At 37.1% G+C, this 22560-nt stretch overlaps 1 protein-coding gene across 8 annotated transcripts in view; it reads right to left on the reverse strand.

The window, feature by feature from the left end:
* Positions 1 to 515: 515 nt before the first annotated feature.
* Positions 516 to 22560, reverse strand: part of CDK17 (cyclin dependent kinase 17) — a 93435-nt gene continuing 71390 nt past the window's right edge. For 6 of the 8 annotated variants that reach the window (XM_015627298.3, XM_015627296.3, XM_015627297.3 and 3 more), the window contains 13 exons: positions 20351 to 20476; positions 16423 to 16479; positions 14338 to 14452; positions 13689 to 13783; positions 13003 to 13065; positions 10179 to 10302; positions 9072 to 9192; positions 8445 to 8542; positions 8067 to 8172; positions 7251 to 7293; positions 6267 to 6357; positions 5958 to 6035; positions 2202 to 5537 (listed from right to left, as the gene is read on the reverse strand). In XM_015627298.3, the coding sequence (XP_015482784.1) occupies positions 5500 to 5537; positions 5958 to 6035; positions 6267 to 6357; positions 7251 to 7293; positions 8067 to 8172; positions 8445 to 8542; positions 9072 to 9192; positions 10179 to 10302; positions 13003 to 13065; positions 13689 to 13783; positions 14338 to 14452; positions 16423 to 16479; positions 20351 to 20476 (1155 nt within the window). In that variant the 3' untranslated portion in view covers positions 2202 to 5499. Of the gene's footprint in view, positions 705 to 2201; positions 5538 to 5957; positions 6036 to 6266; positions 6358 to 7250; positions 7294 to 8066; positions 8173 to 8444; positions 8543 to 9071; positions 9193 to 10178; positions 10303 to 13002; positions 13066 to 13688; positions 13784 to 14337; positions 14453 to 16422; positions 16480 to 20350; positions 20477 to 22560 lie in introns of those variants that run through there. The other 2 variants (XM_033514412.1, XR_004497499.1) reach the window with 2 other exon arrangements.

Here is a 22560-nt window from a genome sequence, read left to right on the forward strand (position 1 = left end):
CCATGATGTCAGGAAAGAATGATTTGTTTTGTCTGACTAAAACTGGTCTCAGACAGGCACTTACCCATCTGGAAATATCTACCCACAAAGTGAAGAACTGTCACCAAGGTTTCTGTTTAAAGGGGAGGTGGGTCCTTTCAAATGAGACTACAGGGTTAATTTTAACAGAACAACACTGCATTAAAAGGCTGTGTGATCTCGTGCCTACAGGAAACATCTTCAGAAGCCATCATGACACCCAAATGAATTTAGAAAAGGCACAGTAAGTACACATAGTCTTTTATATAAGGGCATAGCTATTCCCTTCTGATCTTCAGACTGTCTGTATATCCTGTAGGATAAACAAACACAGGCCTAAGATTGAAGCATAACCTTCCGAAGCCATGAGGAAACTACAACTTTTAAAATCTTTTTTAGCCCCAAACTGTAACTGCTTTTACCAATTACTGTGTGAGTGCTCTGCACAGATGGAGTACAAACCTATTTCTTGAGGGCAAAGAGACTGACAGCACGAGTGAGAAACAGTATGTATTTATTTAAATGAAAAAAGCAGAATGAACCTCCTCAAGCAAGGATTCTGGAGCAATCAGCATCACAGCCTGCCTTGGGTAGGGGCTGGTATTTGAAGAAAGCATCCTAGAAGAGAGGATTCTAGGATATGCTGGAGTTCTTTTGTGAAAGATTCCCATCAGTTCACATTCACTCTGCAAGAAGCGCAAATGCATAAACGTAAACTTAATTATTCATAACATGGCTCCAAGCCAGCTACCCCCTCCTGCAAATCAAATAACAAGACAGCAAAGAAAGGAAAAAACAGCCTTTGAAAAAACAAGCTCAGGGTGTGAAAGAGGAGGGGCGGGTGACAATGCAGACACAAGGCCTGGAGGGAGGTGCTCTTACAGGAGTATGTCAGAGAAGAGAAAGGGAAGAGCACCTCCCCCGGTTTGCAATCCACAGCCATGGTAATTCCATCAGCAGAAAGATCCCACTGCAACAAATGAAGGAACTTCGTAGCTCTCTGGGGAAAAACGTATTTCAAGGCAGGGCGTCTGAGCCAAGTGAAACTCGTATTTCATTAGAACCATGAAAGTGATGCGCTCAGGCAGGCCTACTTCTTGAGTGTGCTTGAAGGATGCAGCCAGCACAATAAATGAAGCAGTTATTTATCACATGTGTGTATGTGTGGATTCATCGTTTAAGTTTGCTCAAAAGTTACGGACCTTAAACGATTTAAAGGATTTTAGAAAACATGAAAAAATAATCGGAAATCGTTCCCCTTTTCCACCGACATCAGTTTAACTCAGTTAGTTAGAGAGGCACTGCCCAGTGAAAGTCACATACAGAAACCAATTTAGAATATCTAATCCCAGTTCTGAAAACAGGTTCCCACTATGGCTGAGAACAAGACTATGACACTTGTTCAGCTGAACTCCACAGGTGAAAGAAGGTGCGTGGTAGAAATTCCAAAGCCCCTGTACCTGCTTGGCTTTTATAGTTTTCACCATCATCCCACTTGTACAGTCAGAGTTTACCTACAATGTTCCAACTGCTATATACTTATGTTTCATAACTGCATTTGTTATCTTGCCAGTCTCCTAAACTGGTTATGACACAGATACCAATACATGGATGTACACAAATGAGAGCATTAAATCTTTAACAGCCCAATCTCTGAAAAAATAAAAAGCCCCAAACAGCTTAAAGTAAGCATTCAAGTTCCTTCCCAAAATTAAGGCACTTGATAGAGTTGTTACATTTGTTTTAAAGCCAAAATTTCTGAAGGTAAATAAGGTACTAAAATGTGCTAACAAAGTGCATGAATTAATTCAACTCTGCTCATTAGTAACCAGACAAAATGATCATGTCACAGACAATGTAAGTTCCGATTTCTCTTCAGTGTCATCATGTGCTGTAGCTCTGTATTTCCATACCCTGATTTGTTTGGATTTCTCTGAAGTCTGACCTTAATTCTGAGTAATTCCTAGGTTTATGATACTTAGCCTGTGGATATTTACCACATACCTTCCATATATTTTGTCCTCAATAACGGAATGTATTCTTAACCTTAATTCCATTTTAACATTGCAGAACAGAAACAACGTACCTTTATTACACTGCAAAATTCACGCACAAACAACAAGCAAGCAGCCCAAAGAATGCTACCTGGCAGTTTTTCAAATGATTTGCAAATACAAAGTATGTTGATTCTTTAATAATTGTTTATTTTAACTTTTATTGCCCAATTCAGGGATACACTCTGGCTACTTAATGCTGTGGTAAAGCAGCACAAAAATAACACAGCCATGTTGAGATGCACGTTCCACTAGAGCATTGCTGAGCTGTTGGTTTGCCCCTTCCATCTCCCACCCTGTCCTGTCAATCCCCATCCTCCACCCACCCTCTCTCCCCTTCAACCTTCACCTGCACGTGAATGCAGCCACATCACCAGCACCTGCCTCTGTCCTGGCTTCCAGCCCACCTGACTCCGACACACACCTACACCCACACCTTGCCAGCCCTACCCTGGGCTAGGTGGGACACACCAGGTATCTTCTAAAAATAAAGACCTAAAGTAAGCCACGACATGCAGAGGCCATTTCTCATTAACTGACTGATCGGCCATCGTCAAGCAAAGGTGGTCACACCAAACACTGAAAGTCATCCATTTTTAGTGACTCTTTGCTTGGTTTTTGAGACACTCGAGGTCTTCTCCCAAAAAGGCCAACACTCCTACAGTTCTTGGGGACAGTGAAACCAAGTCCATAGTACCTGACTGCCAGACAGGAGGCAGAGTACACAATCCCATGGAAAGAATGTCAGAGATGCCCAGAAACTTCAGACTTGCTGACTACTGCCCCAAACAGGCAACTGCCACACAACTCTCTCTGATGATTAAAGAATTTCAATAACAGGCAATTTTAAAGAGCCCCAAACTGGCTTGACAACAGATACCAAATTTCTTAAATATGTTCTTTAAAGCTACCTCCTAATGAAGAACACAGATTCACTTGTAGGTCCTTAGAAAAGGATTCTTTATAAACAGCCTCCTTTAATTTTATGGAAGATCTTTTCATTTGTAACAAAAAAGTTGAATTCCTACTTAAAATGAAATCCTTTTGTTAGCTGCGGCTGATCCCTTTCTAAGTTTATTAATGCACTTCATTTTAACAGGTAAACCTTTAAGTCCTTTACTCATTAGTGTCACATTATTACTTGTTCTTTTATGACCTATAAAGTATTACTGTTCTAGAAATGCTAAATCCCACATTTATCCACAGTGAACATTGAGTCTATCTTCACTACTGTAAAAAAAGATGTTTTTTTGACACTTCTTTCTTCAACACTGTCACGTCTACAACGTATTTCCTACAAAGTCCATCAGTATAAAATCTAGATCAGATCCTTAGCAACTATAAAAATATATATAACAACTATTTCAGGACAAGGTTTTTCATCAGTGCCAACTGTGCCTCTGCCACAGCCGTAGGGCTCGCACTGGAATGGAGGAGCCCCGCGCGTGTCCGAGCCTCACGTTACGCTCCCAAGGCCGTGTGACGCGCAGGGCTGGCTCAGCAGCTCTGAGACTGGACCATCACACTGAGCAGGTCCTGAGCAGCCTCAGCCATGGATGAGCCCTGCCACCGCCACTGCCACTGCCTCTGCACTGAATGAACTAAAGGAGCAGCCAAAGGTGACCCTGGGGGCTCCCGCTACACACGGACCTCGCTAAACGCTGCCAACAATGCCCCAAGAACTGCAAGTTCACTTAGTCTGTATTTTAAACAACACAGGGCTTTTGTTATTATAAATTTCAAAACAAAACCAAAGAATTCCACATAATATTTATACTTTCAAAAGTACAATATTAATACAGGTCGGTCAGTTAGAAATAACAGCAGTTTGTTAGGTCTACAAGATTTAACGTAAAACCGGTTTACAAATGCTGAAAAGCAGTAGTGGTCCAATAGTCACCGTTACACATGAATTTCTCTCTTCCAGAAAATAAAATTTAAAAAAAAAAAATCCCAATTCAAATTTACTAGTATCAATGAAATATTAATAAAACACCCCCAAACATGCCACAATCACTATTCACAAATAAAGTTAAAATGAAATATACAAAAATTCACTTAATACTGTTAAATAACAATAAACTACAAGATTTCCTGAACAGAAATGGTAGGACCCCTGAACGCTTTACAGTGAATGTCAGGAAAAATTAAGTTACCTATGACTATTTTCATGATATACCAGCCAAAGATTTACATGACCATTTCAAAATATACCAATAAAGATTTACAGTCTCTTTAAGATGCACTAAACAAATAAGTTCATAAAGGTGAACACAAATGCTTAAAAATACTGTAACCATCACCAAGGGTGTACTTATGATACTCACTGAGATGCATAAGCATAGTAGTAATATGTTTACTATCTCTGGAAAACAGGTAACATCTAAGATCTGAAAAACTCTCTAAGTTCTCATTGTAAAAGCTCTGTAGCATAGTGAGTTCTTCTCAAGTACAAACTTGCATCTTTCCAGTTGATTTCAAGTGAATAATGCACAATGGGAGAGCAACACGGTGGGAAAATGTGACATTATTCCCGTGTTTGTGTAATTTGTTGTCCTGTTCCTCTGTAATGAAAAGTAAGCCAGGGTCCAACATACATGAATTATCTTTCTACTATTTGTATTTCTAAGTTAAAAACAAGGTAAAAAAGTTATTGTTTCTGCAGGCCCCATATGCACAACAATGTGCAAATATGTTATGCTGGAGTAAGCCTGACAAAACTTCCAGCCTCCATGCTCTAATTTATCAATAACTAACATAGGATCTGAGAGCAAATCAAAATTACTTTTCACTTGTTTGAATCAACCTTCACACCATGTGCTTTTCAAAAACGTAATATGCATTATAATTTTTCAACTATTTCAACACATACTTCCAATGTTAAATAAGGAATTAAGTGCCAAGAACTTAGAGCATTAAAGATGGCTCACCTATAGCCAAGCAAAGCTATGTTTACATTCCAGGAAACACTGCAGTTTAAGAAATACAAAAAAACCCCGCAGCAGTAGAACATTTTATCAAGAGAAACAGATGCATTCACATATTATAAAGCCATTGCAACTTCTTCAGGCATGGAACTGTTGTGTTAACTATACAGACAGTAGTTATTTAGCAGCAATGATTCCGCAATAAATAATGCACTGTGTTTCTCAGTCCTGCACAAAAATTGCAGCTACAGTTACATCAACAGCTGTAACCTACTGGCTCTAGTGGCAGAGGAGACCTTAAAACCAACTGTACAAAAAATTGTCACACTGTGACAACAAATATAAAAACATAATTTGCAGGTTGGAAATAAAAAGACTCCACTGTTAAGAGGACAGTGTAGACAAACTGCGATTCCAAGTCCACCAACAGAAAGCACTGCCTTTGGATCCGAGTCCTTGATCGACAGGATAGGCCTGGGCTCGACTCTGCACTGCCCCCTTTAGAAAAGCATGCTCTGCCTTCTGTTCTTCCCATGTCCTGCAACACAACACGGACCATGGTAAGAAACCGAAGCATTTGCACAAAGGAGCATTAAGTTATTATCCAGATCTTCGTCCTACTTCAAGGCAACACCTCTTGTGCTTCAATCAGCATCAGCATCTTTCCTTTAACTGCCTTCACTGCACTGATTTTCACTTTGCCATCACTCACCCCCATGCAGTACTGGTTTGAAACTCCAAAGTGTTCTCACTTTCACAGTCCCTGCCCATCCCTAGTAAAACTCACATCTTTCTGAGCTTATATGTCTTATATGTATACAGGAATCTCAGTAAATCATTCTGGATTTTTTTTTCAGTATATTCACACAAACCAATATAAAAAAGCATTTTTCAATTCCAAATGCCTCTGGCATGGCATTCTTTTAGCAAGCATGAGAATATATAAAGCTTTCCATACCGGTCTCTGGGTAAGTGGAATTTCGAAAGCCAGGGTCTTTTTGCAACTGAATCTCTTTTAGACTGAATATTGAAACACCTGCAATGTAACAAAGAAGTTAATCCATATACAAATGTAAATCTATGTTTTATTGATCAAAATTATATTCTTAATTATATAGTTTAGATGAAAAAAAATGTTTCCAATTAACAAATATTTAAGCCACTAGATATCAGACTTTTTTAATACATTAGAGTTTTTTCTTACACAATGTACTTAGCTTTAATGCACTATCTTAATAATACTCTGCTACTTTACTACTCCTCTTACTTTCAGGCAGAGTGTGTATTCTTGTTCCAAGACTTCTGAAGTATGCATGTTTCATGGCCTCTTCTGCTGAAATTCTCTTCTTTGATTCGTACTATTAACATAAAAGCATAGAAGTGTGTTGATTTCCATTAAAAATCTCTTTGCATCAAGTGATTTTAAGAAAGGGAGAAAGAGTTCTATATGCTCAGTATTTCCCATAATTCACTAGGACAATTTTTTTTCATTACTTTCATTTTACACATGACTACCTAAAATTTTATCAAAATCAGTACTGCCAACATATAACAAGATTGCTAAAATAGTAAAAATAACTTCTGCAAACAGATGCAGGTCAAAACTGCACCTGATCTTTATTTATAGACGGTACAATAATTAGGTACCTCCTGCTTGACATCTATTCTAGATGGAAGAATATTGCCTATTCTAGGCAAGAATGCAGACATTTAAAAAGCTGCACACAAATAAGTTACAGTGCTGCATCTACTCAAAGGTGTCAGAGTTGACCTTCCATCTTGCTTCCAGCTCATTTTTAATACAGATTCAGAGATTAAACCTGCATATCACTTCAGCTTTTGAATACAGTTGCAACATCAAGGACTAATATTACACCTTAGTAACTCCTTCTCTAGTATTAAACTCAGTTTATCATTAAATAAATTTAGCATTTGTATTTAAAAGTTCAGGTTTAATACCATATTTCACAAGAGATTTAGTTTTTTCAGGGCTAACATAGAAAAAATAATTCTGTTTTTACAAAAGGTAGTAAGAGAAAAATCAGTTCTGGGGGAAAAAAAAGCATGCATCAGTTTTTTAATTCTCACACTACACTGGTTTCTTCTCACATCTGTCATCCACTACAGACTCAGCTACACATTCCACTTTGAGATAGAACTAAATACTTTGGCTTCTAATACATTTTGTATGTAATACATTAAAATTTGAAACTTGCTCTTTTATAAAGTAAAGCCACAAAACACATCTTACTTGAAGGAACTTCGCTATCAATTCAATTCCTTCCGTGTCTAGCCTAAAAATAAAAATATTTTTAAAAATTAAAAAAGTTATTGAATTGTATTAATGAAAGCAAAACTGCAGAGGATTTGACTCAAATTTTATCAAACCTGAAAATTATATCAAAACATGGAAATTCTTCTACCTAAGCAACATTTATTCGTGTTAATGTGAATACATTTGAATCCTAATATCTCAGAACAAGGCTATTTGGAGAACATTGGAGACACACAAATCCTTGGTTTACATTGTCATTTACTAGGCTTACCTGCATCATTTACTTGAATCTTTTAAATTATTTCTTTTTAGGTTAATACTACCCATTTTATTAGAGGGATACAATGTCAGATCTTCTTCAAGATAGACAACAAATATCTTTGCTATTGATTTTATTTATAATAACTGCACAGACCCTTCATCTTCCTCATTATGGTTTTAAAATGATTACAAGAAATAGCTCAAGGAAACCTGGCCATTTTAACGAATGGCCTGGGTCTAGAATATAACCAGAAGAGAATTTGTGTTTGTTAGGAAATGCTGTGTGAATTCTCCTACTATTATTAATTGGAGTTTTATCGTTCTACAAGTCATTAAGAAGCTGTGGTACCTATTAGAGGAAGTAATCACATAGTACCAGGTTCTGTTTTGCATTATCATCTCCCCACAATAACACAACTGATGAATAGTTTTACACCATTCTGTGGCAGATTGTACTCAGAAATTCATTCCCACTTAGAAATATGCAAAGCCACAGGGATGCATATTTTCTATTAATAAAACATGAAGTACCTTGGTGCATGGTTGATGAGAGGTTGTGGTTTATACTTAGGAAAGTTGTAGTTTCTAAATTCATCACTGGAAGAAATGCCTGGCCATGTTTCTTGACATGGAGTTCCTGTATTTAGAAGCAATAAAAAATTCAACTTAAAAAATATAAACAAACAACTTAGACATAAAAAAATGCATTTAATCCTGTAATGTAAAGGATAAAGGGGAAAAAAATATAATTCAATATGCCTGTGTTGTGCAAACTCAGCTGTATAGTCAGCTGAATCATTTTTCACAACGTGACTACAATGTAATAAAATATTGTTCCAAGATAAAGATCCACAGTTCTCATACAAATATGATGCATTAACATTAACATTACTGAAAGTATCCATTTACCAAGAAGTCTGAAAATTAAGTGCAGCTCATCTTCAACAGTAGAACCAGGAAAAAGAGGCCTTCCTGATGCCATTTCAAAAAATATGCATCCGACGCCCCTTTATATAAAGACAGAGAAAAAGATAAAGCAGAAATAATCCTGTAATTTCAGCTTGTAAAGATTTCTGGGATTTCTCTTCAATTAAAACAAATTATTGGTTGTTAGCCACACACTACTATTAAAATATTTAGAAAGATGTGTAGCAACAGAAAAGCTGTCAAAGACCAATCAAAACCTATGTCATAGCTATATTATATCCTCTTCCTACAGATGTTGAGGCAATCAATTTTATTAAAGCTCATGGTAAAATACCACATTACCCTATCATTAGGAGAAGGCTTTTCTGTTTCTCTAACACTGTGGGCCTAATGCTTGCTTACTCTGAGCAATAAAAAGGTACTCTGCATTTTCAGAGAGGAATAATAGCATCCTCCCCGTCTACCAATCCTTTCCCAAAAAATCTACCTCAGTTCTAGCCTACAAAAATTCAAAGGTTGAATATTTGAATGTTACTATTTAACAGCAAAGTTGACATCTTTTCAGCTTGACTCAGAACAAAAACTTGAATTAGACAAAGCTATACAAACCACATGTCAATTTGAGTTGAATACTCTGAAGATCCAAGGAGAACATCAGGTGGTCTGTACCACAATGTGACAACTTCATTGGAATAAGTCTTCGTAGGAACAGACTTCGCTCTTGCCAATCCTTGATAAAAAGGGAAATGAAGAGTCATGTACAAGTTGCTGAAAACCTTTTTGTATGAAATTGACAAACTATTTTTAGGACCTTATTATACTTGCTAAATACCATATCTTAATGCTATTTAAGGCCCTAATAAAGAGATTTCTATTGCCTTTTAGTATTTATGGCAATCTCATGGTCAGCATTTTTAAGCACAGAAGAAAGGTAAACAGATCAAAACCTGAACTCATCCTGTAAATTTCATTAAATCAGCATTGGATTGATATGACACCTCCCTGCTGCGAAAACCTTCTGCACTGTTTCTGGAAAATTACATTGCAAAAGGCAGAAGGCAACAAACAATTAATTAAATGGTGGAAACAGACCAAACCAGTGTTGGATCAGCAGGGGTTTTCCATCCTAACATCATCAATTTGTCAGCAATATCTTCAATAAAATCCAGGTGTATCATGTTCGATGAAATATTCTGAGCAACTTTCATTCACACAGAAGTGGTAAAACCAGAGGCACAGAGCACAACTTTCAGAGGATCTCCCAGACACAGAAAATAACAGGAAAATGTGGATGCCCCACTCCACTGTAAATCCCAAGGAATTTGGAGTATCAGTGATAGTGCAACACCTGACAATTTAGCACATGAGCAAACCCTTCCTCTCTCCTGTCATTACCCTGTATTAGAGCGACTGTGGTGCTAGGAGAAGCAAGGTGAGCTCCACCTTAAGGATTTGACTAAGTATCAATTTCACAGGAAGCTGTAAGACTACTTTCAAATTGCAAGTGGAGTGCCAGTGTTACCTATAGAGATATTACACTGATTACTTTACCCTGTTAAGTTACACTTTACCCTGTAAAAGGCTGACTTTCATTTTCCGTTTGAGAACACCCAAATTCACTACAGACCCAATGTACTCATTTCTCCTTTTAAGGAAAAATGATTTTCCTTTTCTGAGAGGAAAAAAAAATTGTTATAGAGTACTTTTAGGCCATACCAAAGTCTGCAAGCTTCAGTTCTCCTTTCTCATTAATTAGTAGATTTTGTGGCTTCAAATCTCGATGTAACACCTTTCTCCTATGACAGTACGCCAAACCACGAAGAATCTGATATAAAAATAGCTACAAAAGAGAACATTTATACAAATTAGACAAAAAATGGTAATCTACAGATTGCATGACTAGTTGGGCACTGGAGAGTTAAGTACTGTAAGTAGGACAAAATTACTTCTCTAAAAAATGAGTTACTCTCCTTATGAGCAAATTCTGGACATTATCATTATTGTTCAAAGATTTAAAATCCTTTTACGCTAATGCACTGCTTTAACACCATACTTTACAACAAAGACTTTAAGAGCAATTTGTTCTGTTTAACTGAATAAAACCACAGGGCTGTTTATTTTTAAAGTAAACATTTACCACTGCTCTTCCCCACACTAATGTCATTAAAGATAACTGTCTCTGACTAAATACTCAAGTTCCCTTCTGCCATTGAGTTCCTTCTGGAAATGCAGCTCAGCAGTGATTCTATCCAACTGTGCTGAACTACGTAAAGAAGGTCTTGGCACGCTACTGGAAAAATACACGTAGATTCACAAGCTTAGGGAAGATGGAGAAATGGGTAAATGAGGATTATTAAAGCAGCCCAACTGCCTCTGGTATTTACATTCATCCCCTCACCTTGACACACACAGGTTTATTTTAATCCATTGGAATAGCAAGCCAAGCAAACAACTTCAGTCATGCATATCAATGCTGTACATATATAGATATAAAAGCAGTCTGGGGCAAAGAAAGGCTTAGGAGTGGGCAGCCAAGCAAGTTTATGTATCACTGCATTAAGAACTAATAACTTTGCAGTTTCTGTATGTACAAAGGGTCTGATCTCAAACATGGGACTTTTGCGTAGCCATTGCTGGCATTTACCACACCTATGCTACTCAGCATGGGTAATCAAATGTACAACAAAAAAATACAAAACATTACAGAAAGCAACAAACTAATCATGTAACAGGACATCTAAGAAAAACACTAGAATGTTTTTATATGACCATATTCTAGTACATTGGTTTATTTTTGCACCAAGTGACACCACCAAATTCTTCTTCATAAACTAGACAAATACACAGCAGGTGTAGTTACATCCATCTGTTCTCAGTGTGCTGACATGGGGTTCATCTGTGCTAGAAAAATAGGAATTGGGATTGATTTCTTCTGCTTGCTTTCCTTTCTGAAGAGCAGAAGCAACAAGTCTTGCTCCATCCACTCAGGCCCATACCGCTGCAGGGGTAGTCAGTCCCAAGCTTTATTAGCAGGACTTCAATAGAAGTCAATGGTCCTCCCTAATGTACACTGGGACTGCAAGGTTAGTCAAGAATGCAGATAACAGAAATTGTGAAACTTCACCACAGGTGGCAGAGATCCTTTTGGAAATGCACAGGATGCCATGTATTCATTCAAAATTCTGGTTAAAACACTAATACCTGCAGAGATCACACATATTTTCGTTTTGCCAACACACAAAAACCTAAAATTAGCTGAGGAATGTGAGGAAGTGATGACAGGGAGGTCTCTCAAATGTTAATGATGACTCAAACCCCCACAGTTATTATAAGGTAAGCACCTACAGCTACCGCAGCTAAGCAGCTGTTGTGGTTTCCCAGTGCCAAAGGTATTGGCCATATGAATTTGCTCTTTGAGCATAGTTTTAAGTCATAGGCAAACATGGAAAAACAATTCCTTTGCTTAGCTCAGATTACCACAAGCAGATTCTGCCTTGTTCAATAACTGCACTTATTACAAGAGTCAGGCTCCCACTTGCAGCTTTCCCTTATTTTTTTTAAGCTTAAAGCACTGCTTATTAACTTGCAGATAATTAAAAACACAAGCCTAATTACAATTTTTGGTTGTCTCTCTGAGTAGTAACAAATGAAAGAATTTCCCTTTGCAGACTCTCAGAGGAAGCAACAGAGCAGGTTATGGGCAGATGTCTTTCCCTGGAGATACTTCCAGTAATGTGACAAAAGAATGAAAGGGAAAGCTCACCAAAGAGTAATAACTATCTAGCCTGAGTGCCAAATCACTAATTTCACAACAGTACTGTACTCTGTTTGGAAGCTAGTTTCTAAAGCTCTAAGTATTAAAAGAACACTACATTTTCCGAAAAAAAGACTGCTTTTTACAAGAGAAGTAACACCTGACCCTGACTTAGTTTCAGCAGGCCAGACGGGAAACTGAGTCACTTGACTTGGCCACAACCATAGCTAAAAGAAAAAGCAAATTAAACCCTAAGGAAAATTTTATTTCTATTTTCTCACTAATAGAAACATGAAAATTACTCTTTCTTAAATACATATTTTTGATTTCTTATTTGTGCGGTAGGCAGTGGTACCCAAAACCACATTCATAATGTGTTACATGAGGCTACATTTTCCTCAGTGTCCGTATATAAATTTGAGGATATATCAAACTAAAGAATTAGCAAATGAGTATAAAATAATGGAAGGACAAGAAGTCAAAAGAGTTATGAATGTATTATGTTTTAGGAATTTTTAAATTTTAGATATGTAACTTCAAAGAGAATGAAAACACATGAAATTATATCATCTCCTCTTTCCAATGTTTTAAACACTTAAAACAAAGAAACCATCTGATGCCAATGATGGCAATGATGATCAAATGTAGCTAAGTCAGCCCAAAAAGGAAGTTAAGTTTCTTTTTTTATTTTTAAAGAGACTAAACCATATAGTCTCCTCATTATTAAGTTCTCTGAAATTCTTGGGACAAAGCTGGAAGGGGGCCACTTTGACTAAAACCACTCACCTTTACATTGTGCATACTCATGATGTTACCACAGTCATCCATGTACTGCTTCAGGTCCTTGTCCTATCAAAACACCATCATCATGGTTCAGTAAAATTGTGTGCAACAAATTACATATTACTTATTGTTGGAAATGAAATGATACATCAAAGAATGAGATTTCTGCAAAAGGTATTATGTGATAAAAACTCCAAAAGCCTGGTCACAAATACCCCTGGTTTCCAGAGGATAGAAATATCCTTTTTCCAGCAAGCTGCACTGTCTCAGGCAACATTTTCTGCCATTGCCTTCTCCTCTATATATGTAAGGCACTGTATTTTATAGAATTGGTATATTCTCCAATTACACTGTAAGCCAGCTATGTCACAACAGAAAAATATCATTGGAACACTAGTGTGATTACCACTTTATACATGTAATGATTCTGGACAAGTAGACAGTTTGATCAGGCAGACCACCACTATCTGCTATTAATGACATTCTGAAATGATCACAACAGTATTTACTAATTTACAGCAATTTATGAACTGAATACACTGCTCTCATTTTTAACTGAATGTCTGTAAATGCAGGAGAAAACTCAAAGAGTCTCAGTATTTTAAAAAAGAGTACAGGATTTTGTTATGCTTCTGTTTCTTAGAATCAATAAATCAAAAGTAAATCTCACTAATTGTTTAAAAACTCACCAGGTATTCAAAAACAAGAGTCAATGACTTGTCTGTGTGCACAATATCATGTAATGTAACAATATTTGCGTGTTTCAGATCTTTTAATAATGACACTGCGAGAGAACAGGAAGAACAAAATAAGTAAGTGCAAAACACATGAAAAGTAAATGCAATTTATAGTTAAGATCATCCATATAATGGATAATCATATATATATATAATCTTGATATAAATAATTTTTAAATTAAAAAGCTACTTTAAACAACATAAAACTCACATGGATCTAGTTCATAAGAAAGGTATTTAATCAAAACAACAAACACACCCTTGAGTAACATGCTTGTATTTCCTAAACTATACATTTTGAAAGAAATAATTCAGTGAAAAGTATTCTGAGTCCCTGAAAGTTACTCACTAACAGGAGTCTAATTCAGTATTTAATCATCCACTTGTAATACTGCATTTGAGATCACAATCACCCCCCATGAAGTAAATAAATTTGAAACAAAACTGAGTATGTTTAGACTACAATTTTCTTCATCAATACTAATAGCAATTTCACTAATGTGCCATGTAGCCTATGTATTTACAAGTACTTATGGTGCTTTGGTCAAAAAGAAATCCAGAAGTATCTGAAATTCTAAGAACTAACAAAAAGAGTTACCACCTTCTCTTATGGCTGTGCATGGTGCTCCCTCTTCATGTTCCAGGCGAATTTCTTTCAAAGCTACCAGATTCTCTGTCAATTTACTTCTCCCCTTATAAACTGTGGCATAAGTACCCTATAAAATGGAAAAAGGAGTGTATTTTTACACGTTGTTCCTTTATCAGAACATTAGTCAAATAAGAAAAGATTAACTTTTTTCTGAGGATCTACTAGGTTTCATTTTGGATATGAATAGTTTTTACATTATAATTTTTTAACATATGTAAATGTACGTATTTTTTTAAGCACAGGACTGAACTCAGAGAAGGCACAAGGGATGTATATGCCTAACAGCTCTGAAAATTACATGGAAACCTAAATAGACCAGAGCTACTAAAGGAGTCATATCAGGTAGCATTAAGTTGACTAAGTTCACTGCTGGGATCATTTACACTCCTGGAAGTCTCTCTCTGGCTACAGATACCTTGCTTGGCTGTCTCTACACTATGCTGCAGTTATGTTTCCAAAGGCTGCAGACATACTCTTCCACAACCTCAAAGAAAATCTGTAACTCCTCTGGATAGCTTCTTGTCTTCATTATATATTTTTAGACAGCAAGACTCTAGAGGCATAGTAAATTAAGGCAATAAATTCTGACAAAACAGTAGGCAAAATGAATCCCTGCAAATGCCACAAAAAAGTAACAAAGGTACAGAAACTGTCCTAGATCACTACAGTACCATAATCCTCTGCAGAGGGATCTGGACAGGCTGGATCCATGGGCTGAGGACAATTTCATGAGGTTCAACAAGACCAAGCACCAGGTTCTGCACTTGGGTAACAACAACCCCATGCTGTGCTATAGGCTTGGTGAAGAGTGACTGGGAAGATGATCCAAAGAAAAGGATCTGGGGGTGCAGGCTGACAGCAACAGACCATGAGCCAGCATGTGCCTCGGTGGCCAAAAATGCTACTGGCACCCTGGTCTGTGTCAGCAACAGGCCAGGGAAGTGATTGTGCCTCTGTACTCAGCACGTGTGAGGCCACACCTCAAACGAATTCTGGGCCCAATTCTGGGCCCCTCACCTCAAGAAGGACATTGAGGTGCTGGAGTGTCCAGGGAAGGGTAATGGAGCTGGTGAAGGGTCTGGAACACAAGTCCTGTGAGGAGAAGCTGAGGAACTGGGGGCGTTTAGCCTGAACAAAGGAAGTTCAGGGGGATCTTACTGCTCTCTACAAATGCCTGAAAGGAGGTTGTAGCCAAGTGGGTATCAGCCTCTTTTCCCAGGTAACAAGTGATAGGAAAACAGGAATAGGCTTCAAGTTGCATCAGGCAGGCTTAGATTTGACAACAGGAAATGAAAATGTTTTAAATGGAGGACTGACCGCAATATTCACAGCAGAGATGCTGACCAGCCCTGCTTCCTTCTGCAATGCTCACTTCATCCCATTTCAGTGCTTCTTGTCCATTTCTGATCCTACTGGTCAGCCTCAGTAAAACTGGAGAGGAATGACACTTGGCCCCTCCTGAATTCCACTATTTCGCTGGAAGTCAGAGGCTGACTGGAGGGGAAAAGCTGCTTCCCCCTCCAAGTGTTACATATTTCACTTGGCAGCACCTGGCTGGCTGCCCAGCTCGGGTGTGCTCTTCACCAGGACATGCACAGCTATTGTCTGCACCTTGCAAGCACTGGCCTCTAATCCATCATGAGTGTTCCAACACCTAAGTTATGGCAAGAGGACACCAGAGTTAATGTTATCATCAAAAACATAGTGTTACCTTCAACAGAATGATTTTGTCTATCTGGAAAAAAAAGCCAGCCTATAGAAGGTCAGAGCATATCTGCTAATGGAATCTCGCTCTTCCCCAACTCTCTGACAGTTCTCCTGCTTTTTTTTTTTTTTTTTCCTTTTGCTTATTATATATGCATAAACATTTGTGTGGTTGTGAAATTGTTACACATGTAGAATATGTCTGGTTTACTGAAAAGGTAAATTCAACAGCATTTTCAGGGGTATGGAAAATCTCAGTTAAACTTACACAAAATTTTACATATATATACATATATATACATTGTCATCATTCCAAAAGAAAGCTATACGTACCTCTCCAAGCTTTTCTAACTTGATATAGGTTTCCATTTTTCCAAATCCAATTTCTGACTGCAATGAGAAGAAATGGAAACTTGATCACTAAAACACTTCATTTGTATATCATTTAACAAGCTAAAGTTACTTTCAGAAAATTACCTGACAATGCTTGACCAACACTGCACAATTCCAGTATTTTAAAAACAAATTAGCACATTATGATATAGATGCATCCCAGCATCCAAGCCTAGTGCTCAGCCTGTTGGCCAGTCTATTTTGCACCCTGGAAGGATTGTGAGCTGAGTTACACTTAGACCAAAACCTCACTTTAACCTACCTCCTACTTAGGTCTTCTCCTCTCTTCTGATCTGATTACTGTTAATGAGGTTGTTATAGCTTAAAGCACGGAAATCATCTCAAACTAGTTCATCCTTTCCCTAGCTCAGCTTTTTTCAAAGTAACCTTATTTGTTTGCTATGTTCAAGATCTTAGCTCCAAGCTTCCTCTTCCATTCTGATTTCTCAATGCCTTTTGGACTAAAACCTCAGCAAGAAAATCCCTAAGCATCATTTCTCAGCAAGTTTCAGCTTTGTCTCAGCAGTTCACATTTCATACCTCTTAACTCCAAATCTTTGTGTATTTTACTTGGATGTATTTATTCATCTTCTCTTTTTTTGTCACCAATTTAGCTCTTCAGTGCAAGCAGGAAAGGTGTCCCTGCCTATGTCACACATTCACTTATGAACACTGTAAGATAATTACTCTTTTTCTGTTCAAATCCACTGCTATTCTCATATAACATGGAATATATCTCATATAACAGTCTCATATAACATAGAATTATTTTCTCCTAAAACCACTGTGAATTACACCAAAGCTTCCTTTTGTTCCTGCAGTGTAAACAATGCTGAAAGTAAACACTTAAGTATGTGAACTTGAAGCAATTTACAAAACCCCCAAATTTATAGGCTATGGGGTTATGCTTTACTGACAACTGAACACACTGCAACAAAAGAGCCAGGTGTTCTCCCCAGCATCATCCCCTCCTTGCACTTCCAAATATAGTTCTTCAGTGGCTTTTTCTTTCCAAGGAACAATCCTTTGACCCTAAGCTGTCTTCAGCACCAAGATCCACATGTCACATGCTGATTTGCTCCTAAAAATCTGATGGATTTGATAGTTTTTTACTATTTCATTGTAACACAGGGTAGCATAAAAACTGTTGACTGTATTAAGATTTGACAACAATATAATATTAAGGGAAGAAAAGTTTGATTAACACTTAGTTTTCAGAACACATGTATGAAAATACATCTGAACTAAGAGTAAGATCTTGTCTGCAAACATATTTGATATATCTAGGAAAAAAAGGGTGTATAATTACATTAATATAACAAGAGCAATTCTGCTTTATTAAACTAGTGTTAGAACTGAAATGTTTTAGCTCTATAAGGAGACTTCAGTATCACACACATTTAGGAGCCTGTGGAAGACAAACTCTGTATCTTAAAATACGAGCAAAGTTGATATGTGCTACCCTTGTAGCTCCAGTGAGATTTTAAACATAACACTGATATAGATGCCATGTTAGCAAAATAAATATTACGTTTCCAAAGTGCATTTTGACCTAGTTAAATAAACATATCTTGAAGTGAGTATTAGCTGGTATCAGAATTAAAAAACAGGCTGCTTAGTTTATGGAGAAAATGAAGAACTCATGGTCTTGCTATCACCAGACAGCCTGGAATTTAAAAGCCTGAAATTTAAGAAATGTCAGTGTTTTTCATTAGACTCACAAACTTAATATCTGTTTAAAAATAAAATAAATCATACAATATTTCCTACATACAGAAGACATGTATTCTTCAAGACCTGCTTTACAATGTATTTAAAGTTTTGTACACATCTCAGTTCCTTACTACTCCCAAGAAAAAATAAGCTTTAAATTCCTCAAACTAAGATCAGTTTAATTTTTAGTTCAAAATAATTTTTAAACTCTTTCATGTTTTTCTGCAATATGCAGAAAAATTATCTTGCCTTACAGAGAAACACTGATGCACAGTATTTATGGTCTTTTACTTCTAGTGATTGTGCATACCATAATGTACATGTACACACAAAATGCAATTACTGTAAAAACTGATTTTTTTTCCTTGTATTTCAAAGAAAAACACCAAACCTAAAGTACAAGTCCTCACCTGGTACTTTTTATAGCCTTTTCCCTTTGATTCCTATTAAGTCTTGAAAAGACATGCCTTTGAAGCAGAGCATAGTATTCATCTATTATAAGTAAAACTCTGCTAGCAGGCTCTCAATAACAATTTAAGAACAATTTAAAACAAAGTCCTTGGGTTTCTTTTTTTGAAAGCTTAGTTTGAAATAGCAAATGCATGCCTGCATACCACAGGAGTGCTGGCAGGTTTCATTTTGGACTTGAAAGCCCTTAAAAAATGAAAACATTTTTAAAAGGCGAAACAAAACAACTTTGTGACAGGAAGCTGATTCCAGGCACACACCACATTCATTAGAGGGCACTGTTTTTCTGTCAGTCTTCTCAGAGGTAAAGAGGAGAGAACTTCAGCAGCTCTCAGGGGTCACCATTAAATGAGAAAGGGAATTCAGATTTACAGGAAAAATTCCCCCAAGCCTCAAATACTTAACTCCACTGGCAAGGTTCTACTGAAAAGGTATTTTGCCAACATATGAAGAGAAGTTGGGGGAAGTCTGTTCCTCAGTTCCATGCTACAGCAGCAACTAAGAGGCGAATGAGCTACAAAATTCTGGCACAAGTATTTAAGCCTGATACATTATCATTACTTCCAGAGCTTCACTCAAATATTTTCTTTGTTTTTAATATTGTTTTTGCCCAAAGTTAGCATGCAGATCTGAGCTTTATTAGTCCAGTGCACTGATTTTTTTTCTTGCAGGTTAAAAATACTCAAACACTGCTTTCTTATAGATTTTAGTCGTAATGAATAAAAATAGGTATTTTACAGCTAATAAACCTATTTCACTATATGTACTTGTATATTTGTTTTTCAGTAAACATGTAAATAAATCAAGAAAACAGCAATGTGCACTTCATAAACCTATTCGGTTTTTCTCTGTTGCATTTCTCACCAATGAATTTACCCAGAATATCAGTAACAGTCTAGCAATTCTTTAAGACCTCAATACTATAGCTAAAACTAATAGCTAAAACTATGACTGAAATCTAGCATTTTTTTAAAAAAATAAGGCAATAATATTTGCTTTTTGATTATTCCAGGGATGTGCATAATTTATATGTACAAATATCCAAGTTTTCCAGCATTTATACTCTAATTACAGTATAGGAATCCTCTGTCATCTCCAAGGAAAAGACTTACTTTTTAAAATAATAACCCAATAATCCAAAAATGTATGTGAATTTATTCCTTCATTCTTTTAGGAAATCACATGTGATTTAAAAAAGAAAGAAAAACAACCCCACAAAACCCCCACAATTGTCTCCACAGCAATTGTGAGAAAGAACTGTTATCAAATATAGCAAGAGCAGTGAGGAGGACCTGCCTTCATATTATGCTGCTTTAGGGCGTTCCTACTAAATCACGAGGGGACCCAGCCCTGACCTAAGACTGTGTGGCCGATTTGCTCAAACAGATCATCCCTGCTCTAAAAAGCAGAAGGATTTAAGTATGTACTTCTGGAGTTGAGTTTAGCCACTGACTTCAATAGGTCAAGACCTCCACTGAGAAATATGACAGCACCAAGTCAGCAGAAGGAAAATGAAACAAAGTGTGAAGTTCCTCATTGGATTTTGACAAGTACATGCTGATGGCTCAGGAATAAAAAGTCCAAGTAGAAATGAAGCTGAACCATCCCTGTGGAATACAGGCCTGTGCATGAAATGGACTGTGAAGTGCTGAGAGGTTGGTGAGAAGGGCAGGTGCGTTACACTTACTAGGGATGCTCGACGAGAGCGCCGACTCATTGGCTGGTCAAAGGGCGGGCTGTTTATCTGCAGCTTCTCCAGGTACCCATCGGGTATCCTGATGTCAGCGGGCAGGGACAAGCGCTTGTTCAAATCCTGCAGCAAATAATGTTAAAAAGAGAAGGAAAAAGTAGAATTCAGAATTTCCTAAAACATTTTTAGCATCTGTAGTGTTACTATATAGAACTGAAATATTTATACAATGCAAAATAATCTCACAGAAATGGTTTTAAAAGCATATTCTCTTCTTAAAATAACTCAACTTGCTTATATAACAGCCTGTGCAAACTTATTACTCTGACAAGAGGAATGAAATATTAAAATGCAAATAATACATTGTGGATAAATGCATTGAGTTTACCTGAATACTTACAGAGACCTGGAATACCAGAAACTGAGAATTCAGAGGCTTGTGAATGCATTTCTTTTCATATAGCATTTACTTTAGTATAAGAAGAGATTTCCATAATTCAAAATGTATCATCCTCTCCTTCTCTCGACTACAAAAAGCTACAAACTTAGTCCATTTTTTCCAGTCTCACTAAAACACTTCATTACTTCATTATTAGAGCCAATTATTACAAATATTATTACATTTCTTTTATCTCTAACTCTTTACTGCAGGATCTTTTGAAAATGAAAATGCCATTATATGAAAGCTGTTCTCTCTGCAGCAGATTCTATTTTTCCCCAGTAATTTTTCCAACAACAACATACATTATTTCTAAGACAAGAGGGAAACAAATTCACTTCATTTTTTACCAAACGGGAGGGGGAAAAGAAGATTTTTTTTTTTTTGGTGAATGCACATTCTTATTGTTTTTATTTTCAGTTTGGCTTTAATCTCAAACATGCCAAGAAACAAAAATATTAAATATTGTCTTAAAAAGGCCAGTCACCATCTCAAGAGATAGCAGGACATAATAGCCAGACACACAAAAAATGGGAAGTAATTTCTGAAACAGCAGTAGTTGTTTTTCAGTGTAGGTAGTCTATCCAAGTAAAGAGAATCAATCACGCTCAACATCAAAGTGTACAATTCCACCCTGACGTTGAGGACATCTCTGGAAGAACCAGAAGTTTTCACACTCTTCTCCAGCACAAGAGGTAACTGGATTTCTGCTGGTAGACCTGAGATTTAATCAATACTGACCTGAGGGCGGTAAACCCCTCTTGAAAGTACTCTCTTCTGTCTTACCTATCACCTCCAGCTGGGCATCCTGAGCTAACCCAAATGTTGGCAGCTACATCCCTGTTTGGTTCCCCTCAGGCTTGACCATGTGCTTCTACTCATGTCTGCAGCAGCTTTGAACTATTCCAGCATGTTAAATCATCAAGAAACTCTCAGGCAAAGTGCATAGCTTCCTGCCAGCTTTGTGCTCCAAACAGGTTCAGTGTAAGGTCAGACAAGCTCACAGCCTGAACGCAGGGCAGGAGAGGCACAGCAGGGCAAGCCTGAGAAGCCGGCAGCCAAATTGGCTTAAGGCTGACAAAGAACTGGATCATCAGACTTTTCAAGACTTGAGATCTTGGTGAACAACTTGCTAAGCTTTCAGTGATGAGAGTGTATTTGAACCATGTATATGCATGACCTGTGTACGTATCTGGAGCAAAAGGTAAGCAAAAATACCAGTTAAAGAGATATATTTTGAAAAACTTATGTAATTTGGGAATTATCTGAATCTCAGGTAGGACTGAAGTGCTAATATATATCCCCTGGATGATTTACATATGCTATTCACTATGGCCACCCAATACAGGCAGACATTTTTGGAGAGAGGCCAGCAAAGCCCTAATTTCTGGCAGCTGATCCTCCTGTTCTTCTTCTGCTTCTCACACCTCCTAGGTACAGAGCACAAAGTCTGTTAGCTTATACTTTGCTGCCCAACATGAGCTTCTTTGCACAACTGGAAAACTCAGTCTCTGTTTTTTATCTAGTACAAGATTTTTAAATTGTCTTTGAACAAATAAAGCGCTGTTCACAGAGTGGCAGCTTTGACCAACATTTTGAAGCTAAATTAAAAGAAAACAGAAAGTATGGCTTTGTTCTGGTATACTTTCTAGTTTATTAACTCGTTTTTCAACTTGCATATTTTAATTTTTTTTAAATATTGGCAATTGTAGAACTGCCTGTGTGGTTTTTGGGAGAATGGCAGAACCTACAAATTGTAACAGGAACC

This window comes from Parus major, chromosome 1A (genome assembly GCF_001522545.3).
Source record: "Parus major isolate Abel chromosome 1A, Parus_major1.1, whole genome shotgun sequence".
Classification (NCBI taxonomy): Eukaryota; Metazoa; Chordata; class Aves; order Passeriformes; family Paridae; genus Parus; species Parus major.